General features: G+C 40.3%; 1 protein-coding gene and 1 pseudogene across 2 annotated transcripts; both read left to right on the forward strand.

Annotated features, from left to right (window-relative positions):
• The first annotated feature begins 558 nt into the window (after positions 1 to 558).
• Positions 559 to 5,272, forward strand: LOC307058397 (histone-lysine N-methyltransferase SETD2-like; annotated as a pseudogene). The gene is made up of 2 exons: positions 559 to 1,402; positions 5,199 to 5,272. The product of its transcript is annotated as a histone-lysine N-methyltransferase SETD2-like (transcript).
• Positions 5,273 to 6,022: 750 nt separating this feature from the next.
• LOC307058398 (histone-lysine N-methyltransferase SETD2-like) lies at positions 6,023 to 20,239 on the forward strand (the record flags this gene model as incomplete). The annotated part of the gene is made up of 3 exons (XM_079711851.1): positions 6,023 to 6,101; positions 6,743 to 6,876; positions 15,848 to 20,239. The coding sequence occupies 3 exons, from the start codon at positions 6,023 to 6,025 to the stop codon at positions 20,237 to 20,239; spliced, it is 4,605 nt and encodes a 1,534-aa protein (XP_079567977.1).
• Between the last annotated feature and the right edge of the window lie 5,111 nt (positions 20,240 to 25,350).

Consider the following 25,350-nt stretch of genomic DNA (forward strand, 5'->3'; position numbering starts at 1 on the left):
ATGATGAATTGCTAATTTGTTGACACATGACATCTACCCAATTCAAATAAATTTTAGCAGACAGGAAATTTATTGGTCATGAACTTTGAGAAAGGTCAAACAATTAAATCATAGGAAGGCCAGGGTTATGGATCAACCTCAGAAAGAGCTACATCCAGAATTCCTAATAGCACCCGGGCTCTCTCTACAGTTCAGCCAATTCACATTTTAACAGCCATCCCCATAATAACTGAATAGATAATTAAAAGGGAGACATTATTTCCCTTATGGGAGGAAAGAGATTCCTGGCTAAAAATAATTCTTTAAAACATCATAAGCTGCTGAGTGTGTGGGGGAGAGAGCGGCGGGCGGGCGCCAGAGGGAGGGAGGGAGGGAGCGAGCGAGCGAGCGAGCGAGCGAGCGAGCGAACAAGCAAGCTACACGGGCCGCCCCTGCCGCCCCCGCTGCTGCTGCCGCTGCCGCCGCCGCCGCCGCCGCCCTAGCGGCCTGCTCCCCTCCCCTCCCTCCGGTCGCCCTGCCGCGGGGAGGGGCTCGCGTCGCCGTCTCCAGCCGCTCCCGATGAAGCAGCTGCCGACGCAGGGAAGCACGTCTCGTTCTACACCTGACAGAGATTCTAGAACTAGTTCATCCTAATCTGTCACAATCCCATTATTATGACTCTGATGGTCGTTACCATAGGCACTCCCCTTATAGAGAGAGGGCACGCTATTCTCGGCCATATACAGATAACAGGGCAAGAGAAAGTTCTGATTCACTAGATGAGTATGAGAAGACATATTCAAGGCGCACATCATCTCATTCTTACTTAGAGACTAAGTAAGAGAGTCCTCTTACTTAGAGATGGAGAAGAGAAGAAAGTATTCTTCAAAATTAGAAAGAGAATCCAAAAGGACTTCAGAAAATGGAGCAATGAAAAGATGTTCTCCTCCCACTAATCAACTGGGATTCCGACGGGGGCCATCATATTCCAAGCATGGTAACACTGCTTCCCGTTATAAATCTGCCCCTTCAAAATCTGCACCTAAGTCTGATCAATTTAAAAATTCTTTCTGTTGTACAGAATTGAATGAGGAAATCAAACAGTCTCATTCTTTCAGTTTACAGACTCCTTGTTCAAAAGGTAGTGAATTAAGAATGATTAGTAAAGTTCCTGAAAGAGAGAAGATTGGGTCTCCATCTCCAACAAATCGATTAAATGATTCACCTACTTTTAAAAAGCTAGATGAATCACATGTTTTTAAGTCTGAATTTATAGGACATGATAGCCATGATAGTATTAAGGAATTAGACTCTTTATGTAAAGTGAAGAATGATCAATTAAGAAGTTATTGTCCCACAGAATTTAATATAAACGGATCTCCTGGGGCAGGATCTGATTTGGCAACATTTTGCACTTCTAAACGTGACAGTTTTTTTTTTTTTTTTACATCTTTATTGGAGTATAATTGCTTAACAGTGGTGTGTTAGTTTCTGCTTTGTAACAAAATGAATCAGTTATACACACACATATGTTCCCATATCCCCTCCCTCTTGCGTCTCCCTCCCACCCTCCCTATCCCACCCTTCTAGGTGGTCACAAAGCACTGAGCTGATCTCCCTGTGCTATGCGGCTGCTTCCCACTAGCTATCTACCTTACATTTGGTAGTGTATATATGTCCATGCCTCTCTTTCGCTTTGTCACAGCTTATCCTTCCCCCTCCCCATATCCTCAAGTCCATTCTCTAGTAGGTCTGTGTCTTTATTACTGTCTTACCCCTAGGTTCTTCATGACATTTTTTTCCTCTTAAATTCCATATATTTGTGTTAGCATACGGTATTTCTCTTTCTCTTTCTGACTTACTTCACTCTGGATGACAGACCCTAGGTCTATCCACCTCATTACAAATAGCTCAATTTCATTTCTTTTTATGGCTGAGTAATATTCCATTGCATGTATGTGCCACATCTTCTTTATCCATTCATCCGATGATGGACATTTAGGTTGCTTCCATCTCCGGGCTATTGTAAATAGGGCTGCTATGAACATTTTGGTACATGACTCTTTTTGAATTATGGTTTTCTCAGGGTATATGCCCAGTAGTGGGATTGCTGGGTCATATGGTAGTTCTATTTTTAGTTTTTTAAGGAACCTCCATACTGTTCTCCATAGTGCCTGTACCAATTCACATTCCCACCAGCAGTGCAAGAGTGTTCCCTTTTTCCCACACCCTCTCCAGCATTTATTGTTTCTAGATTTTTTGATGATGGCCATTCTGACTGGTGAGATGATATCTCATTGTAGTCTTGATTTGCATTTCTCTAATGATTAAAGATGTTGAGCATTCTTTCATGTGTTTGTTGGAAGTCTGTATATCTTCTGTGGAGAAATGTCTATTTAGGTCTTCTGCCCATTTTTGGATTGGGTTGTTTTTTTGTTATTGAGCTGCATGAGCTGCTTATAAATTTTGGAGATTAATCCTTTGTCAGTTGCTTCATTTGCAAATATTTTCTCCCATTCTGTGGGTTGTCTTTTCGTCTTGTTTATGGTTTCCTTTGCTGTGCAAAAGCTTTTAAGTTTCATTAGGTCCCATGTGTTTATTTTTGTCTTTATTTCCATTTCTCTAGGAGGTGGGTCCAAAAGGATCTTGCTGTGGTTTATGTCATAGAGTGTTCTGCCTATGTTTTCCTCTAAGAGTTTGATAGTTTCTGGCCTTACATTTAGGTCTTTAATCCATTTTGAGCTTATTTTTGTGTATGGTGTTAGGGAGTGATCTAAGCTCATACTTTTACATGTCCCTGACTGCCGTAGTCCAGCTCCAGCGAGTCCAGGGATAACCGAGGGATGGATAGCGTCGGCGAACGAAATAATTCTATTACACTTCTTAAAGTATCAGCATTGCATGTTTCTCTTTCTGAAGTCTTTATTCTTCATTCTTCTTCTATTGTTTACAATCACAGGTTTATATATTGTAGTTGATTACATTACCAGGTACGTGGCCAAACAATCTTAGCACAATCAAACCTCAAAATGTTCTATAAAGATTTTAAAAAAAAAAATCCCCTAGTTTCTAGATGTCCTATTAAAATATTTCCCCAAGTTTCCATTAATCACAGGTTGTTTCTTAGTAACCAAGCCAAGCAGTTATATGATTATTTCAATTGTAAAAGCTGGAGCTACTTGCTCCTATTTCTCTTCTTGCATGGGCAACCTTTTACAATGGTTCCATGAAAATATTTACAATGTACCTGCATGCTCTTTCTCGTTGTTTCCTTCAACTGAGACAGTGTTTTCTCCCTATCCTGGCAACCAATTCTGCTCTAGTCATTTGCTTTTCTATAATTCATCTTCCTTTATAATAGAACCATAAATTTCCTATGTCATCAGGAACTCCGGCCCATGGCCATAACTCCATACTAGAGGGTGTTTTTCATAAAAACATCCCCTTAGTTCCAGGCTCTTAATTCTTTACCCATTTCCCCGGGGCTTTAGTGGGTACTTCCCATTCTGTGGTAGTTTCAGGAGGGGGAGTCCTAGAGGAATTTTTCTTTCACGTGGAGCAACATCCCACCAAAATTGCCCCTGTATGTAAATTTATTATCATAAAACATAACAACGGAGCTGTAGTCCACCTTCCTGGCACGGCGCTGCCTTGCAGTTTCGCCTTCCGTTGCTCATGACTTTGTCATGGTGCAATGGCTCCAAGATGGCTTCTGACATCTCCCACTTTTTTATTTTTTAAAAGTGCAGTATGGGGCTTCCCTGGTGGCGCAGTGGTTGAGAGACCGCCTGCCGATGCAGGGAACACGGGTTCGTGCCCCGGTCTGGGATGATCCCACATGCTGCGGAGTAGCTGGGCCCGTGAGCCATGGCCACTGAGCCTGCGCATCCGGAGCCTGTGCTTCGCAACGGGAGAGGCCACAACAGTGAGAGGCCCACGTACCGCACCAAAAAAAAAAAAAAAAAAAAAAAGTGCAGTATGTAGCTCCACGGAAAGTTGTTTGATGCTTTTAATAATTATTCTGATGATGACAGGAAGTAAAAATATCAGAATTAGTACAACTACTGCAATGATTCCTCCATTAATGAGCATTGAGAATAAGGTTTTATGTGACACAAATCACTTAATACTTTCAAAAAAATTCTGAGCAAACTGTGCCGGAGATAAATCTAAGTTTGTATTTCCTATGTCATGAATCTCTTGATGTAATTTAGTAAGGTCTAAACTAACATCTGTTTGGTTCCAAACTCCCATAATATGAGTCTGAATTTGTTTCCAAGGATATAATGATTCATTCACTTTTAAGGGAGTAACACAAATCCATCTATATTTTTTATGACACCTCAAAGCTAATCTTACTTTGAGCGCTGTTAATTCCTGCCCTATTGTAAAATTGCTTCTTCTAAGGCATCCATCCACCTTTGCTTCTAACTTTCTGTCTATAAGTTCCTGAGTAGCCAGAGCTAAAGATACATTTTTTGAAAGATCATTTACATGTTAAGCTGTATGTACTTGTTAAGCTAAGGAACTTATTGAAAGAGAAAATGATGCTATTACAGCTATAAATGTAGATATTCCTAGAATTAAAGCTGCAACAAATCTCTTTGAACATAATAAAACTTCAGTTTCATGCAAAACTTGTAAGCCATAATCATCATACCAGGCAGAGGATAATTTTACAGGCAACATAATGTATGGTGGTCGTTTAAGAATCATTAAAACTTGTACATTCATAGAGGGATTTATACAACTTGTCAAAATACAATCATAGCAATGTGTCCAAAAAGTAGAATCAGAAGTATTATGATAAATATTTAGATCCACATATTTTGGGGCTACCAGGGATACATAAGGTGCTGACACACAAGCCTGCATAGAATAAATGCCCATATTTTTAGGTCTATGAAGAATAACTGGTGATGGTGCAGCAACAGCTTTCCAAAGCTGGGTCTGTGCATAATACATATTATCTTAAGCCATAGTTAGGATAGGAGGCACCCATCCTCCAGTGTGCCATCTATTAACACGCATAGAAGCAGGAATGAATGAATTATTCCAATCATAATGTGCATGATGTTGTAAATAAGATCTATAATCCTTAGATGGATCAGGATTACTCCAGTCATGCACATTTTTTGTGGTATCCTGTATGGGAATATCTATTCTTGAAGAATATATACAATAATTCCATGTAGGAAATCCTGTATTGGCATCTACAGCATCCCAGTTACTATCCAATTGGTCTTCCAGAGATTGTAATATAGATGATTGTATTCCTGTACGAATACCATAAGGAGGATTACAAGGAGGAAATTTTAAAGGATGAGAGGAAGGTTGATTATAAGTTGGATCTTCTCCGGGTGCTAGATAAATCAAAGACCAAAGAAGTCTCTTATTAGATTGACTCGAAGGAGAAGCAGTAAGCTGTCCTTTAAGAAAAACCGGTATACATCCATTCTTACGAGAGGCTACAGAATTATTAATTGATGGAAATATAAAACATACAGGATGGAACCCTGATTTTCCATGAAAAGTAAAATTATTATTTGTTTTAAATTTATTATATGGATAGGAGCTTATGGCTCCTCCCATTAACCTGGGCATAGTAGTAGATACTGGTATATCCTCATTATCACAGGCTACAGTTTATAAAATTGGTGGATCAGGGAGATAAGTCCAATAAGAATTACCCAAAGCATTTCCCCTAGTTACCTGGCAGGCCAATATAGCAAGCATAGCAACAAAAAGATTTCCAGGTGTTAAGGTAGCTCCCTGGTCTTTTACCACTTTCTCGGCGTCGTCAGCAAGTCATTTAATCTGACCCCAAGTTGGTGGATTCGAAGTTCTCGTAGAGACGGCTTGTCTCTTGCGAGGTCTCGGGCGCGGACGCGGCAGACAAAGAATTGGTCTCTCTCCGATGGTGAGGTTTTGTATCTGCTGCAGCAGCAGTTCTTTAGCTGATGGTGATTCATCAGCTGACGTCTCCGGCTGTGGTGGCTTGTGCCTGATTGGAAAGTGGTAAGGCGGGGGCGGAGGGCCCGACATGTCTGATGAGACGGTCAGGCACCCACAACGGCGAGTCGGCGCCCTGTGGAAATACACAAGCATACCCTCTGCCACTGGTTAGTAAAATATCAGGTCCTTTCCATTGACCAGTGAGCAGATCCTTCCATTTCACCCTAGGTTTAGGTTTATTAATATCGGGATTCCAATGCCTCATCATGGCAGTATTACCTTGTGAATCAGTATTCAAATTATTTAATACAAATAGTGCGTGTTGAAGAATGTGATGTGGAGAACTGTACTTGAATTCCCCTTGCTGTAATTTTGTAATTTGAACTTTTAAAGTATGATGGGCTCTTTCCACTATTGCTTGACCCTGAGGATTACAGGGGATTCCCGTAGAATGGGAAATATTAAATTTTTCACAAAAGTCTTTAAAAGCCTTTGAAACACAGGCAGGAGCATTATCCGTTTTTAGAGCTTTTGGAATGCCTAGAAAGGCAAAACAGAAAAATAAGTGTTACATAACATCCTTAAAAGCTTCTCTGGTTCTTGCTGAGGCAAGAATTACATGAGAATAAGTATCCACTGAAACACGTACATAAGACAGCTTTCCAAAAGTTGGCACATGAGTTACATCCATTTGCCATAACACATTAGGTAATAATCCTCTAGGGTTGACCCCCATGGGCAAACTGGATGAATAAGTTGGACAATGTGGACAATTTTTAACTATAGATCTGGCTATCTCCCGAGGCAGTTGAAATTGATATCGCAGAGCTGCGGAATTTTGATGATGCAAATTATGCGAAGCTAGTGCCTCCTCAATACAAGGGAAAGCTACAATTCGTGTCAAAAGGTCAGCTTCGCGATTACCTTCACATATGCTTCCAGGCAAGTTAGAATGTGACCTTACATGACCGACATAATAAGGTAAAGAACGTGCCCAAACTTGTTTTTGTAAACAATTTAAAAGATCAAAAATTGTAGTTTTATGCTCTGGCAAGACTGCGGTTTCTATATGAGGAAATAGCTTAACCACATACTGTGAGTCTGAATATAAATTGAAAGTCTGGTTCTGCAGCTCAGCGAAAGCATGTATTATTGCAATTAATTCTGCTTTTTGAGCAGAAGTTTCCTGAGTTTGAATTACCTTTGGAACATTATTAATAAGTAAAGCAGCTTTTCCATTAGATGATCCATCTGTAAAAACTAAAGCTGCATCTTCTATTGGCTGATCAACATAGCATTTAGGAAATATAACTGGATGTGTAGCAAAAAATTGTAATAGCGGATGTTTTGGCAAATGAAACAGAATTTGTCCAGTATAAGAACTAAGAGCTATTTGCCAGTCTTCATCATTCTGTAATAAAATTTGTAGTTGATATTTATTATAAGGGATAATTATATTAGTTACATCTTTTCCAAACAATTCCTTACTTCTTTTTCTTCCTTTAGCTATTAAAGTTGCTGTTAACATAGGATAGGAACTATTTTCTTTGAAGTAGCTGGTAAATGGATCCATTCCAAAGGACCTTCCTGCCAAAGTATACCCGTAGGTGTGACTGGAATGGGCAAGATTAGCAAACACCATTCTTTTGTGTAATCTATTCTTTGTAAGAAGCAGTTGTTTAAAGCAGATTCAATAGACTGTAAAGCCTTTTCTGCTTCAGGAGTCATATTTCTAGATGAGGTTGGATCTGAACTTCCTTGTAATATGTTAAATAAAGGCTTCAATTCTGCTGTAGTTATTTTTAAATAAGGTCTAATCCAATTAATATCTCCCAATAGTTTTTGATAGTCATTTAATGTTCGTAAATTATCTTTCCGAAGTTGTAATGGTTGATGTGTCACAGTTTGTGTATGTATTATTCTCCCTAAATAAGTCATAGGTGGTTCAGTTTGAATCTTTTCTGGAGCTATTTGGAGTCCATTTTTTTGTAATGCCTCTGTTAAATGCTGTAAGACTTCTTGTAAATATCCTCTACCTGAATGCGCCAACAATATATCATCCATATAGTGTATCATATATACTTCCGGATTATTAATTCTTATTTCTGTTATAGCCTTATCCACAAATTTTTGACATAAGGTTGGACTATTTTTCATTCCCTGAGGTAATACCTTCCATTGATATCTTTGATAAGGTTGTTTAAAGTTAGTAGAGGGTACACTAAAAGCAAATCTTTTTCTATCTTGAGGGTCCAAAGGAATAGTAAAAAAGCAATCTTGTAAATCTATAATAATTATATTATAATTTATTGGAACAGCAACAGGAGAGGGCAATCCAGGCTGTAAAGCTCCCATATCTTCCATAGTATTATTAATTGCCCTTAGATCTTGTAAGAGTCTCCATTTTCCTGATCTTTTCTTTATTACAAAAATTGGTGTATTCCATGGACTGTTAGAACTTTCAATATGTCCTGCTTCTAATTGCTGTTGTACCAATTGTCTTGCTGCTGACAATTTTTCCATAGTTAATGGCCATTGTTCTACCCATACAGGAAGATCTGATTTCCAAGAAATGGGGTCAGCAGCTCGAGCAATGGCCATATTTATAAATTTGGATAACCCAAACCTTGCCTAAATTTATGTTGTTCAGTTAGTATGGGCAACATATCACCTTGTTGTTCCTTACCTAATCCCTTATTGGGATCATATCTCATATTTAACATTTGAGAAGTAACCTTTTCATCTGGGCTATATAATAGCATTCTCATTTGTGCCAATATATCTCTTCCCCAAAGGGTAAATGGCAAAGAAGGTATTATATAAGGATAAAATGTACCTGATTGACCTTCCTCATTGGTCCAATGCAATATTTGCGAACTTTTTGCTACAGATGGAGCTTTCCCCAAACCTGTAAGCTCATTATGAGTACTTTTAGTTGGCCAGGCTGGAGGCCAATCCTTACCAGCCACACAGGACACATCTGCTCCAGTATCCAATAATCCTATAATCTCTTTTCCATTAACCCTTAGTGCTTTTGTAGGTCTAGACTGGGTAATTTCCTGTACCCAAAAAGCCATATCACTAGATCCAAAACCTCCTTCATTTCTAGGTTTATCAATTACAGATTGTCCCGTCTGATAGTATGGGAACAAAAGCAATTGAGCTATTCTTTGACCTTTAAATATTTGTCGCGTTTTTGTAGGGGGAGCCACCATAATTTGTAGTTCTCCTGTATAGTCAGAATCTGTAACACCTGGCAAAACTGTTAATCCTGCAAGAGATGATGAACTTCTTCCCAATATGAGACCCAATACACCTTCTGGCAATGGCCCTTTGATTCCAGTAGGAATTTTTATTGGAGGAGCATCAGGAGTTAGTATTGTTGAGGTGGTGGAACACAAGTCCAATCCTGCACTGCCTGGGGTTGCTCTGAAGAGTTCTGAGATGGAACGAAAGGAAGGAAGGGGTTCAGATGTTGGGATGTATTTATTTGTGTTGCCCCTATCATTTTTGGGGCCTGAGGCAGGCCCCCCTGGAAGTTTCCCGAATTCCCTGTGTCAGAATTAGGTGGTCAAAGTTGTCCATTCTTATGAAATTTAGATCTACATTCTTTTGCCCAATGATAACCCTTCTGACACCGTGGACATAAAGTCTTTGGAAGATTGACTTTTGAATTTATAGGTGAAGGAACCGATAGTGGAGGCATGTTAGGTGCTTCTTGTTGGTTATCTGCATTCTTATAAGGACATGCTCTACTAAAATGACCTGGCTTACCACAGGCATAACAATAATTTCCGGGAGTACCCCCAGCCATAATGACAGGAGCTCCTTTTTTCTTTATTATATTTTGTACATATTGTGGATACATTTCCCCTTTTAATGCAGCTGCTATAGCAATGCCCTGTATAAAGGCAGGTCCTACGTCTGCACATTGTTTAATAAAATCAGTTATATTTCCAGTTTTCCTAATAGGTCTCAATAATGCTTGACAGGTACTGTTTGCATTTTCAAATGCCAATTGCTTAACAAGCATATCAGCTGCCTCTTGATTGGTAATTACTCTCTGTACTGCCTGTGTTAATCCTGACACAAAGTCTTCATATGCTTCATCAGCCCTTTGCTTAATTTCCCCCAAGGTAGTTGCTTTCCCAGCCACCAAAGGAAGAGATTTCCAGGCATTAACAGCACAACTAGTGACCTGCATCAAGACTTCCTTATCTAGGTACATTTGACTTTGTGCAGTATCATAATCTCCCTCACCTATTAACATATCCAACAAGATATCAGCTTTCCTTTGTCTTTCATTAATTGCAGTTTGTTTTTTAGCTAAGTCTTCATATTCTGTTTTCCACAACAGATATTGCCCACCTGAGAGACAGACTCGAGCCACTTGGACACAATCATATGGTGTCATCCATCTGTTAGCAAAGTGAGTGTATAGGGAGCTAGTGGTCCATAATCAGCACGTGCAGCCTTTAATTCTTTGAGAATCTTATAAGGCAGAAGTTCCCATATCACCCCATCATCAAAGGCTCCTTCAAAACCTACAGGGAAACAAGCAGCAAATTATGGATCATCAGAGACCTGCATTCTTCTGGAATGCATCTTTGGCTTAATATTAAATGTATTTTTAATCATTTTGTTAGTTGGAGGAGGTGGAGGTGGTCTCAAAGGCATCTCTTGTTTATAATCTGGTAATGCAGGATAACTAATTTTTGGCAAAGGTGTTTTTGTCTCAGAATTAATAACAGGAAAATCCCAAGGATTTGGCTCTCTATGATAAGCAGCAGCAGCCTCCTCCAGGTCTTTTCGGTCCCGAGGGGACAACGCATCATCATCATCATCATCTATTATACATTTTTCAAATGTAGCTGCCAATACTTTCTTGGGAGGTGGTTTTGGAGGTATTAAGGGAGTACTTTCATCTGGAGTTCCCATATAAGGTATTCTCTGTCTGTCTTGTACTGGATCTAAGGTATCTCTAATGAGATACCATAGAGCAAAAGTATCTACAGGAACTTATTCAGGACCATGAAGTGAATAATATGTTTTTAATTGATCCCCTACCTTAGCCCATGTATCCAAATTAACTGTACCTTCCTCTGGGAACCATGGACATTGTTCTTGAATAAAGTTAAAAAAGTTAGCTAATTGACTAGTAGTTACCTTAATACCTCCTCCAGATAACATATGTTTAATAATATCAATAAATAATTTTCTCTCTTTAGATTCCTTATGACCCATAGTTAACTTACCTTTTATATAACTTATTAGATTATCCACCCTTCACTTACCTTGCCTATACTCGGCAAGGGGGTCTGCAGCACCCTAGGTGGAAGCCTAGCTATCCCGAACTCACTCTATTTACACTCACCCTTCAGGTCCCTGTTCGGGCGCCACTTGCCGTAGTCCAGCTCCAGCGAGTCCAGGGATAACCGAGGGATGGATAGCGTCGGCGAACGAAATAATTCTATTACACTTCTTAAAGTATCAGCATTGCATGTTTCTCCTTCTCAAGTCTTTATTCTTCATTCTTCTTCTATTGTTTACAATCACAGGTTTATATATTGTAGTTGATTAAATTACCAGGTACGTGGCCAATCTTCGCACAATCAAACCTCAAAATGTTCTATAAAGATTTTTTACAAAAAATATCCCCTAGTTTCTAGATGTCCTATTAAAATATTTCCCCAAGTTCCCATTAATCACAGGTTGTTTCTTAGTAACCAAGCCAAGCAGTTATATGATTATTTCAATTGTAAAAGCTGGAGCTACTTGCTCCTATTTCTCTTCTTGCATGGGCAACCTTTTACAATGGTTCCATGAAAATATTTACAATGTACCTGCATGCTCTTTCTCGTTGTTTCCTTCAACTGAGACAGTGTTTTCTCCCTATCCTGGCAACCAATTCTGCTCTAGTCATTTGCTTTTCTATAATTCATCTTCCTTTATAATAGAACCATAAATTTCCTATGTCATCAGGAACTCCGGCCCATGGCCATAACTCCATACTAGAGGGTGTTTTTCATAAAAACATCCCCTTAGTTCCAGGCTCTTAATTCTTTACCCATTTCCCCGGGGCTTTAGTGGGTACTTCCCATTCTGTGGTAGTTTCAGGAGGGGGAGTCCTAGAGGAATTTTTCTTTCACGTGGAGCAACATCCCACCAAAATTGCCCCGTATGTAAATTTATTATCATAAAACATAACAACGGAGCTGTAGTCCACCTTCCTGGCACGGCGCTGCCTTGCAGTTTCGCCTTCCGTTGCTCATGACTTTGTCATGGTGCAATGGCTCCAGGATGGCTTTCAATACCTGACCAGTTTTCCCAGCACCACTTATTGAAGAGGCTGTCCTTTCTCCACTGTATATTCCTGCCTCCTTTATCAAAGATAAGGTTACCATATGTGCGTGGGTTTATCTCTGGGCTTTCTATCCTGTTCCATTGATCTATCTTTCTGTTTTTGTGCCACTACCATACTGTCTTGATTACTGTAGCTTTGTAGTATAGTCTGAAGTCAGGGCGACTGATTCCTCAAGCTCCATTTTTCGTTCTCAAGATTGCTTTGGCTATTCGGGGTCTTTTGTGTTTCCATACAAATTGTGAAATTTTTTGTTCCTGTTCTGTGAAAAATGCCAGTGGTAGTTTGATAGGGATTGCATTGAATCTGTAGATTGCTTTGGGTAGTAGAGTCAATTTCACAATGTTGATTCTTCCAATCCAAGAACAGGGTATATCTCTCCATCTATTTGTATCATCTTTAATTTCTTTCATCAGTGTCTTATAATTTTCTGCATACAGGTCTTTTGTCTCCTTAGGTAGGTTTATTCCTAGATATTTTATTCTTTTTGTTGCAATGGTAAGTGGGAGTGTTTTCTTGATTTCACTTTCAGATTTTTCATCATTAGTATATAGGAATGCCAGAGATTTCTGTGCATGAATTTTCTATCCTGCTACTTTACCAAATTCATTGATTAGCTCTAGTAGTTTTCTGGTAGCATCTTTAGGATTATCTATGTATAGTATCACGTCATCTGCAAACAGTGAGAGCTTTACTTCTTCTTTGCCGATTTGGATTCCTTTTATTTCCTTTTCTTCTCTGATTGCTGTGGTTAAAACTTCCAAAACTATGTTGAATAAGAGTGGTGAGAGTGGGCAACCTTGTCTTGTTCCTGATCTTAGTGGAAATGCTTTCAGTTTTTCACCATTGAGGACGATGTTGGCTGTGGGTCTGTCATATATGGCCCTTATTTTCTTGAGGAAAGTTCCCTCTACGCCTACTTTCTGCAGGGTTTTTATCATAAATGGGTGTTGAATTTTGTCGAAAGCTTTCTCTGCATCTATTGAGATGATCATATGGTTTTTCTCCTTCAATTTGTTAATATGAGGTTAATATCACGTTGACTGATTTGCATATATTGAAGAATCCTTGCATTCCTGGAATAAACCCCACTTGATCATGGTGTATGATCCTTTTAATGTGCTGTTGGATTCTGTTTGCTAGTATTTTGTTGAGGATTTTTGCATCGATGTTCATCAGTGATATTGGCCTGTAGTTTTCTTTCTTTGTGTCATCCTTGTCTGGTTTTGGTATCAAGGAGATGGTGGCCTCGTAGAATGAGTTTGGGAGTGTTCCTCCCTCTGCTATATTTTGGAAGAGTTTGAGAAGGATAGGTGTTAGCTCTTCTCTGAATGTTTGATAGAATTTGCCTGTGAAGCCATCTGGTCCTGGGTTTTCATTGTTGGAAGGTTTTTTGATCACAGTTTCAATTTCAGTGCTTGTGATTGGTCTCTTCATATTTTCTATTTCTTCCTGATTCAGTCTTGGCAGTTTGTGCATTTCTAAGAATTTGTCCATTTCTTCCAGGTTGTCCATTTTATTGGCATAGAGTTGCTTGTAGTAATCTCTCATGATCTTTTGTATTTCTGCAGTGTCAGTTGTTACTTCTCCTTTTTCATTTCTAATTCTATTGATTTGAGTCTTCTCCCTTTTTTTCTTGATGAGTCTGGCTAATGGTTTATCAATTTTGTTTATCTTCTCAAAGAACCAGCTTTTAGTTTTATTGATCTTTGCTATCGTTTCCTTCATTTCTTTTTCATTTATTTCTGATCTGATTTTTATGATTTCTTTCCTTCTGCTAACTTTGGGGTGTTTTTGTTCTTCTTTCTCTAATTGCTTTAGGTGCAAGGTTAGGTTGTTTATTCGAGATGTTTCCTGTTTCTTAAGGTGGCATTGTATTGCTATAAACTTCCCTCTTAGAACTGCTTTTGCTGCATCCCATAGGTTTTGGGTCGTCGTGTCTCCATTGTCATTTGTTTCTAGGTATTTTTTGATTTCCTCTTTGATTTCTTCAGTGATCACTTCGTTATTAAGTAGTGTATTGTTTAGCCTCCATGTGTTTGTATTTTATACAGATCTCTTCCTGTAATTGATATCTAGTCTCATAGCATTGTGGTCGGAAAAGATACTTGATACAATTTCAATTTTCTTAAATTTACCAAGGCTTGATTTGTGACCCAAGATACGATCTATCCTGGAGAATGTACCATGAGCACTTGAGAAAAATGTGTATTCTGTTGTTTTTGGATGGAATGTCCTATAAATATCAATTAAGTCCATCTTGTTTAATGTATCATTTAAAGCTTGTGTTTCCTTATTTATTTTCATTTTGGATGATCTGTCCACTGGTGAAAGTGGGGTGTTAAAGTCCCCTACTATGAATGTGTTACTGTCAATTTCCCCTTTTATGGCTGTTAGTATTTGCCTTATGTATTGAGGTGCTCCTATGTTGAGTGCATACATATTTGCAATTGTTATATCTTCTTCTTGGATCGATCCCTTGATCATTATGTAGTGTCCTTCTTTGTCTCTTTTAGTAGTCTTTATTTTAAAGTTTATTTTGTCTGATATGAGAATTGCTACTCCAGCTTTCTTTTGGTTTCCATTTGCATGGAATATCTTTTTCCATCCCCTTACTTTCAATCTGTATGTGTCTCTAGGTCTGAAGTGGGTCTCTTGTAGACAGCATATATATGGGTCTTGTTTTTGTATCCATTCAGCCAATCTGTGTCTTTTGGTGGGAGCATTTAGTCAATTTACATTTAAGGCAATTATCGATATGTATGTTCCTATTCCCATTTTCTTAATTGTTTTGGGTTCGTTATTGTAGGTCTTTTCCTTCTGTTGTGTTTCTTGCCTAGAGAAGTTCCTTTAGCATTTGTTGTAAAGTTGGTTTGGTGGTGCTGAACTCTCTCAGCTTTTGCTTGTCTGTAAACGTTTTAATTTCTCCATCAAATCTGAGTGAGATCCTTGCTGGGTAGAGTAATCTTGGTTGCAGGTTTTTCTCCTTCATCACTTTAAATATGTCCTGCCACTCCCTTCTGGCTTGCAGAGTTTCTGATGAAAGATCAACTGTTAACCTGATGGGGATTCCCTTGTGTGTTATTTGTTGTTTTTCCCTTGCTGCTTTTAATATGTTTTCTTTGTATTTAATTTTTGACAGCTGGATTAATATGTGTCTTGGCGTATTTCTCCTTGGATTTATCCTGTATGGGACTCTCTGTGCCTCCTGGACTTGACTGACTATTTCCTTTGCCATATTAGGGACGTTTTCAACTATAATCTCTTCAAATATTTTCTCAGTCCTTTCTTTTTCTCTTCTTCTTCTGGAAACCCTATAATTCGAATGTTGGTGCATTTAATGTTGTCCCAGAGGGCTCTGAGACTATCCTCAGTTCCTTTCATTCTTTTTTCTTTCTTCTGCTCTGCAGTAGTTATTTCCACTATTTTATCTTCCACGTCACTTATCCGTTCTTCTGCCTCAGTTATACGGCTATTGATCCCATCTAGAGTATTTTTAATTTCATTTATTGTGTTTCTAATCATTGCTTGATTCACCTTTAGTTCTTCTAGGTCCTTGTTAACTGTTTCTTGCATTTTGTCTATTCTATTTCCAAGATTTTGGATATCTTTACTATCATTATTCTGAATTCTTTTTCAGCCTGTCCTCAAACTGAGAAGTTCTTCTTTCATAAAGCAACAGAGAAGAATTCAGAAATTTCTTTTACACAGCTCAACCAAAAACAGACAGATAATCACCTGTCTGAAATTGCTCATCCTCAGAGTGATGGGGTTGATAGTACAAGTCATACAGACAGAAAATCTGACCCTCTAGGTCATCCAAATTCTGAGGAAGCAGTGAAAGCCAAAATAATTTCTAGGCAGCAAGAAGAGCTGCCAGTTTATTCTTCTGATGATTGTGAAGATGTTTCAAGTAAGTCTCGGCAACAGACCAGTTTCCCTCTCAGGCCAGAGAGGAGACTGGGAAAAACAGAGTCAAATTTTTCTTCTTGTGAGATCTCCCGAGTGGATGGTTTCCCTTCATCAGAAGAGCTCAGAAATCTAGGGTGGGACTTCTCTCAACAAGAAAAGCCTACTACCACATATCAGCAACCTGACAGCAGCTATGGAGCCTGTGGTGGACACAAGTATCAGCAAAGTGCCGAACAGTACAGTGGGACACCTAATTACTGGCAAGGCAATGGCTACTGGGATCCAAGATCAGCAGGCAGACCGCCTGAAACTGGGGTTGTGTATGATCGAATTCAAGGGCAGGTACCAGATTGCTTAACACATGACCGTGAAGAGGAGGAGAATTGGGATCAACGTGGAGGATCTCACATTTCAAGTCAGTCCGATAAATTTTTTCTGTCCCTTCAGAAGGACAAGGCGTCAGTGCAAGCACCTGTAATAAGCAGCAATTCCATTAAGGACTCTTTAGCTGTGAATGAGAAGAAAGATCTTTCGAAAAACTTAGAAAAAAATGATATGAAAGATAGAGGGCCTCTTAAAAACAGGAGACAGGAATTGGAGAGTGATTCTGAAAGTGATGGTGAGCTTCAGGACACAAAGAAAGTTAGAGTGGAGGTAGAGCAGGGAGAGACAGCAGTGCCTCTAGGCTCAGCATTGGTTGGGCCTTCGTGTGTCATGGAGGACTTCAGGGACCCACAGCGGTGGAAGGAACGTGCCAAACAAGGGAAGATGCCTTGTTACTTTGATCTGATTGAAGAAAATGTTTATTTAACAGAAAGAAAGAAGAATAAATCCCATCGGGATTTTAAGCGAATGCAATGTGAGTGTACACCTCTTTCTAAAGATGAAAGAGCTCAAGGTGAAATAGCATGTGGGGAAGATTGTCTTAATCGTCTCCTCATGATTGAATGTTCTTCTCGGTGTCCAAATGGGGATTATTGTTCCAATAGACGGTTTCAAAGAAAACAGCATGCAGATGTGGAAGTCATACTCACAGAAAAGAAAGGCTGGGGCTTGAGAGCTGCTAAAGACCTTCCTTCGAACACCTTTGTCCTGGAATATTGTGGAGAGGTACTTGATCATAAAGAGTTTAAAGCCCGGGTAAAGGAGTATGCACGAAACAAAAACACCCACCACTATTTCATGGCCCTGAAGAATGATGAGATAATAGATGCCACTCAGAAAGGAAACTGCTCCCGGTTCATGAATCACAGCTGTGAACCAAACTGTGAGGCTCAAAAATGGATTGTGAACGGACAACTGAGAGTTGGGTTTTTTACCACCAAACTGGTTCCTTCAGGCTCAGAGCTAACATTTGGCTATCAGAAAGAAGTGCAGAAATGTTTCTGTGGGTCGGCTAATTGCCGGGGTTACCTGGGAGGAGAGAACAGAGTCAGCATCAGAGCAGCAGGAGGGAAAATGAAGAAAGAACGATCTCGGAAGAAGGATTCGGTGGATGGAGAGCTAGAAGCTCTGATGAAGAATGGTGAGGGTCTCTTTGATAAAAGCCAGGTGCTCAGCTTATCCTGGCTAATGGTTACAATTGAAACTTTGGAACAGAAACTTACCTGTCTCAAGCTCATACAGAACACACATTCACAGTCTTGCCTGAAGTCCTTTCTGGAACATCATGGGCTGTCTTTGCTGTGGATCTGGATGGCAGAACTAGGTGATGGCCGGGAAAGTAACCAGAAGCTTCAGGAAGAGATTATAAAGACTTTGGAACATTTACCCATTCCTACTAAAAATATGTTGGTGGAAAGCAAAGTACTTCCTATTATTCAACGTTGGTCTCAAACCAAGACTGCTGTCCCTCAGCTGAGTGAAGGAGATGGGTATTCTAGCGAGAATACATCACGTGCTCACATACCACTCAACACACCTGATCCTTCCGCCAAGCTGAGCATAGAAGCTGACACAGACACTCCCAAGAAGCTAATGTTTCACAGACTTAAAATTATAAGTGAAAATAGCATGGACAGTGCGATCTCTGAGGCTACCAGCAAGCTAGAAGGCAACGATGGCAAAGAGGACACTGACCAGTTAGAAAACGTCCCTGTAGAAGAAGAGGAAGAGTTACAGTCACAACAGCTACTCATACAACAGCTGCCTGAATCTAAAGTTGATAGTGAAATTGCTGTGGAGGCCATTAAGCTACCCACATCTGAACCAGAGGCTGACACTGAAATAGAGCCTAAAGAGAGCAATGGCACAAAACTAGACGAACCTATTGCTGAGCAAACACCATCCCAAGATGAAGAGGAGGGTGTATCTGATATGGAGAGTAAGAGGAGCCAGGAACAGCCAGATAAAACAGTAGATATAAGTGATTTGGCCACCAAGCTCCTGGACAGTTGGAAAGACCTAAAGGAGGTATATCGAATTCCAAAGAAAAGTCAAACTGAAAAGGAGAGCACAATAACTGAACGAGGAAGGGATGCTGTTGGCTTCAGAGATCAAACAGTTGCCCCAAAGACTCCTAACAGGTCAAGAGAGACAGACCCAGACAAACAAACTCAAAATAAAGAGAAAAGGCAACGAAGGGGCTCCCTCTCACCACCTTCTTCTCCCTATGAGCGGGCAACAAAAAGGCCAGGTGACAGATATGATACACCAACTTCCAAAAAGAAAGTACGAATTAAAGATCGCAATAAACTTTCTACAGAGGAGCGTCAAAAGTTGTTTGAGCAGGAGGTAGCTCAGCGGGAGGCTCAACAACAACAGCAGCAGATGCAGAACCTGGGAATGACGTCTCCACTGCCCTATGACTCTCTTGGCTACAATGCCCCTCATCACCCCTTTGCTGGCTACCCACCAGGTTATCCCATGCAGGCCTATGTGGATCCCAGCAATCCTAATGCTGGAAAGGTGCTCCTCCCCACACCCAGCATGGATCCTGTGTGTTCTCCTGCTCCTTATGATCATTCTCAGCCCTTGGTGGGACATTCTACAGAATCCCTTGCTGTCCCTCCACCTGTGCCAGTGGTGCCACATGTGGCAGCCCCTGTGGAAGCTTCCAGTTCACAGTATGTGGCCCAAAGTGATGGTGTGGTACACCAAGACTCCAGAGTCACCGTCTTGCCAGTGCCAGCCCCAGGCCCAGTCCAGGGACAGAATTATGGGGTTTGGGATTCCGTGAGTGTACAGCAGCAGTACTCTCCTGCACAGTCTCAAGTAACCATAGATTATCAAGGACAGGCTTGTCCAACTGTCTATGGTGTGACATCACCCTATTCACAGACAGCTCCACCAATTGTACAGAGTTATGCCCAGCCAAGTCTTCAGTACATCCAGGGACAACAGCTTTTCACAAGTCACCCACAAGGAGTGGTGGTACAGCCAGCCACAGCCATGACTACAGTAGCTGTACCAGGGCAGCCTCAGCCCTTACAGCCACCTGCAATGGTTGTGACAAATAATCTCCTGGATTTACCATCCCCACCTCCTCCCAAACCAAAAACCATTGTTTTACCTCCCAACTGGAAGACAGCCCGAGACCCAGAAGGGAAGATTTACTACTACCATGTGATCACAAGGCAGATTCAGTGGGATCCTCCTACTTGGGAAAGCCCAGGAGATGATGCCAGCCTTGAGCATGAAGCTGAGATGGGCCTGGGAACCCCAGCATATGATGAAGATCCCATGAAGACCTCAAAAAAGCCTAACACAGCAGAAGCACACACCTCCAGTGAGCTGGCTAAGAAAAGCAAAGAAGTATTCAGAAAAGAGATGTCCCAGTTCATCGTCCAGTGCCTGAACCCTTACTGGAAACCTGACGGCAAAGTGGGAAGAATGACCACAACTGAAGATTTCAAACACCTAGCTCGCAAGCTGACTCACGGCGTTATGAATAAGGAGCTCAAGTACTGTAAGAGCCCCGAGGACCTGGAGTGCAATGAGAATGTGAAATGCAAAACCAAGGAGTACATTAAGAAGTACATGCAGAAGTTTGGGGCTGTTTACAGACCCAAACAGGTCACTGAATTAGAGTGACCTTCAGGGCCAGGGTGGGAGGGCGGGCAAGCTGGTAGGAGAGACTCTGGGGAGAAGAAATCCCGTGGGCCGTCTCTCCCCACCCCACTGTCAGGGCTCTGCTACTGATGACACATCACCCTGGGGAATTCAAACCTGCAGATTTCCAGATTTCAACTGAAAGCCACAAAAATGAGCTCCATCTACAACAAGCAGTCCCTGGTTGTGAGCTGTTGGGAGAGGCCATCTCATGCAAAGGTTTAGGCCCTTGAGACCTTCCCTTCTGTGACCCTGGCCAGGCCGGACCCCATTCTCAAGCCTGGGTCTCCTCCTTGGCGGTGCTGTCAGCGCACAGACTCATGCACATCCCCACCCACGACCCCTTAGCCTGACGATCTGTATTATATTTTAATGTATATGTGAATATATTGAAAATAATTTGTAAAAAAAACAAAAAACATCATAAGCTATTCAAATTCCAGGAGAAATACTCAAACACTCTTATCTTCAAGACAATGTTGGAAGATGGTAGTGCCCATATGCATTACTCTATCTTGATCTCAATGAAAGGAATCAGTAAGACCAAATGACTACAGCACTGCACGCTGGGGTCTCCTGAGTTTCTGATGAAATCCCAGTATTTCTGGGACAAGCATTTTCAAACAATCCTGTGTCATAATGGCCTCTATCAAATAAACTTTAGCTCAAATCTGTAGCTGTTGCTCACACATAATATGATACTGAGAAATTTGGCCAAAACTTTTCCTCAACAATTGTAAAGAATCCCTATCCAAATTAAAAACCCTCAGCCACCTATGCATGTGAATATTAACCTCAAGAACGGCCCTGAAAAAAGATAAATCTGGATCCATAAGGTCAGCTTGGGTTTGGAGTGACTGAAGCATGCATTCCTTGATAATCAATTCACTGTGGGCCTTACTAATTATATTAGGCAGCCCTGCTTTAGAAGTAGAAAATGCCAAGCTTGAAACCATTTCATTTGAAGCAAATGGGTAGCCCATGTGAAGGCTTCCTGAAAGCCAAAATATAGGAAATGGATTTCCTTTAATCACCGGTCTCGATTCCTGCCTATCTGAGCAAGTTTTATAACAATTTGTATAAACCTGAAGAATGAGAGTACTATCAGACATACTAAGCATACACTAACACAATGCTGAAGATTCAAGCTTCTTAATTGTATAGAAATATGAGATGTCTGGCTTAAGGTTTAATAAAAAATGCATTATAGTGTTAGAAAACTCTGAGTGCTTATGTAAAAACATGTATCTTTTTAAGACTAGTTCTAAGTGTATTCTTCTGCTTTAGGGCCATCTGTATAAATAGTATTAACTATGGCTGAGACAGAAAATACAAGTAAACAGTTAAGACGGAGAAAAACTGAAGAGTGCAGTGGGCTTGAAAAAAAAAAGTAAAAAATATAATGTAAACTCTGTTAACAGAAAATTTCTTACCAAAAGAAAAAAAAATACAAATTTCATAATATTTTCATTTTGGGAAGTCTAACCAGAAAGAAGAAAATTAAATCGGTACTTTCAAAAGGGTCCTGCGTGCCAAACACTACAAAATTATCCCCGTTAGCAGTACTGTGAACTTCCAGTAAAGAGAAATAAAGCTTCTCTCTGGAACTTCACCTACATAACAGTACAACACTCTCTGGTAATATTTCAGTACCAGGGTACAAGCTAGGGAAACACAGGAGAGGTAATCTGAGCAAGCGCAACTTTCTAAGAATTAAATGTTTTTAAGTTCAACAGAGCTTATGGGACTTCTCTGGCGGTCCACTGGTTAAGACTCCGCGCTTCCACTGTAGGAGGCACAGATTCGATCCAGGTCGGGGACTAAGATCCCGCATGCCACATAGCTCGGCCAAAACAAAACAAAACAAAACAACAAAAACAAGAGCTTAAAATTCTGTAAGATCTAGAAAATAGTATGTCAGTTCCTCAAAAAAAACATAGAATTACCATATGATCCAGCAAGTCCCCTTCTGGTGATCTACTCAAAAGAACTGAAAGCAGGGACTCCAACAGATATTTGTACACCTGGGCTCATAACAGTATTCACAATAGCCAAAACGTGGAAGCTACCCAAGTGTGTATCAACAGATGAATAGGTAAACAAAATGTGGTACACACAATATTATTCAGCCTTAAAAAGGGATGACATTCTGACACATTCTACAACATGGATGAACCCTGAGGACATTATGTTCGGTGAAAAAAGCCAGTCACAAAAGGACAAATACTGTATGATTCTACTTATATGAGGTACCTAGAGTAGTCAAGTTCATGGAGACAAAAAGCAGAATGGTGGTTGCCAGGGGCTGTAGGGAGAGAGAAATGGGGAGTTAGTTAACTGTGTTTAATGGGTACAGATTTTCATTTTTACGAGACGAAAAAAGTTCTGGAGATGCATGATGATGATGGTTGCACAACAATGGGAATGTACTTAAAGCCACTGAACTACACACTTAAAAATGGTTCAAGTGGTAAATTGTATGCTATGTGTATTTCACCATAATTTTTAAAAAGGAATGAAATTCTGACATAGTCTACAACATGATGAACCTTGAAGATATTATGCTAAGTGAAATAAGCCAGACACAAAAAGGACAAATATTGTATCATTCTACTCATAAGGTAATTGGAGTAGTCAAATTCCTAGAGGAAAAAAAAAGTAGAATGGTGGTTACCAGGGGCTGAAGAGAGGAGGGGATGGAGAATTATTCTTTAATAGGTACAGAGTTTTAGTTTGGGAAGACAAAAAAGTTCTAGAGATGGGGGGTGGTGATGATTGCACAACATGAATGTACTTAATGCCACTGAACTGCACGCCTAAAAATGGTTAAAATGGCAACTTAGAAAATGTAGCAGTATCCAGATCATTTTATATCCTGTTTCAAACCATTGACTCTGGTCCAAGGCCTGGGAACATGAGAAATAAACTAATCCAAATACAAATGAGTGCCACCAGATAACAGACTATCATGCCAACAGAATTACCGTCACAAATTCTCATTCATAAGCTCCAATACAACAAGGACATGAAATGACTATATTTGCACTGTCCAAGACTTGGAATGTGGCAGTGCAACTAAGGAATGGATCTTAACTTCATTTTAATTAACTTCAATTTAAACAGCCACAATAGCCATGTGGGTAATGGCAATCATATTAGACAATATAGCCAGAGTGGTATACTATTCAGTTGAAAGGCCTTTGGTTTTTATCATTTACTTACACACTCCCATTTTCCAGCAATGCAAAGTATACAGTATTCCTATGTTCACTGAACTCACTGGCCCCAAAGAAGTTGTACACGAACATTTTCTATTTTCTAGAAGGCTTGCCTTTCAAAAACATGTTTATGGGGTTTTTTGTTGTTGTTGTTTTTTGCGGTACACGGGCCTCACACTGCTGTGGCCTCTCCCGTTGCGGAGCACAGGCTCCGGACGCGCAGGCTCAGCAGCCACGGCTCACGGGCCCAGCCGCTCCGCGGCATGTGGGATCTTCCCGGACCGGGGCACTAACCCGTGTCCCCTGCATCGGCAGGCGGACTCTCAACCACTGCGCCACCAGGGAGGCCCACATGTTTATGTCTTAAGAGTCACTTGACTGGAGGATGAGAGCAGAAACATTAAAAGATGTCTAGATTTTCAGGTAAATCAAATCAATGACTGCATTACTAGAGCAAAAACAAAGACTCTAGGTTTTAGAACTAGGCTAAAGAATCAAGAAACTCCAAAGAGAAAAATTACTAGGAAAGAAGTCTGAAGCTGATACTCCATGACCCACGACCTTCCCGAGATATTTAGAATAAGAAAATTCTCAAGGATATGTCATAAACCAAACACTACAATGCCATCGATTCCAGCTGATTTATACTTTTTTTTTTCTTTTCATCTTTCCTTTTCAGTGTACAGACTGAACTACGAAACTTTTGAGATAACCTCTAACCCACAGATGGTCTCTGTGAAAGTAGTCCCCTTCTTATAATTTAAATTACAAACTTAGAACAAATGAGTAGCACAATTAATTAGCCCTATAAAGAGGTGGTCTTCCCTTCCATTGGTTTCTGCATTGTCTACTAATTTTGGTTACTATAGGTGGACAAAGAAAACTACTGAGTATTCAGAGTAGTCCACTGTTAAACAGGCGTCCTTTAAGATCTGTCTCAAAATAATTTTTTCTTTTAAAACACTTGGAAGACATCAGAGATATCTGCCTATCCCATAAAACAAAACCATGGCTGTAGGCTGTTTCCAAGAATTTTGGTGGAAAAAAAGTTTAATGAACGTAGATTCTTCAGAAAATGGCTGTTTTATACAAATACCAGAGAAAGAGAAAAGATGCTAACTCATAGCATGGGCTGAACCATGTCCAAATTATCCCGTTATACCAAATCTATTGTCACCAGGATCATTATAACTATACTAAATGACTCTAAGATTAATAAGTATGGGGAAGAGGGAAGTAAGGATAATAGTTTTTCAAAACGTATATTATTCAAAGTGGTTTTGAAACAAACCAGGCAAATTCTGTTCCTTACCAATTTCATTTTTTTGTTAATTTTCTTAGGGACTGTACAGTTTTGGATGCTACTTTATTTTTTATTTATTTATTTTTTTTTTGCGGTACGTGGGCCTCTCACTGCTTTGGCCTCTCCCGTTGTGCAGCACAGGCTCTGGATGCGCAGGCTCATGGGCCATGGCTCAGGAGCCCAGCCGCTCTGCGGCATGTGGGATCTTCCCGGACTGGGGCACGAACCCGTGTCCCCTGCATCGGCAGGCGGACTCTCAACCACTGCGTCACCAGGGAAACCCCCTGGATGCTACTTTATATGGCATAATTTTAGTTACTACATTTTCTGTTTTCAACTAAAGTAGATTTTTTTTTTTCCCCAGCCACGGTGTGCGGCTTGTGGGATCTTAATTTCCCAACCAGGGACTGAACCCGGGGCCCTCTGCAGTGAAAGCACAGAGTCCTAACCACTGGACCACCAGGGAATTCTTTACCAATTTCAAATTGAAAATTAAAACACTATGCTACTACACTGCATGTCTGGTGACTACTCTAAAACAGATTTTTGGTTTAAAATGTCACTTAGTGACC

Source organism: Hyperoodon ampullatus, assembly GCF_949752795.1.
Source record: "Hyperoodon ampullatus genome assembly, chromosome: 9".
Taxonomy (NCBI): Eukaryota; Metazoa; Chordata; class Mammalia; order Artiodactyla; family Ziphiidae; genus Hyperoodon; species Hyperoodon ampullatus.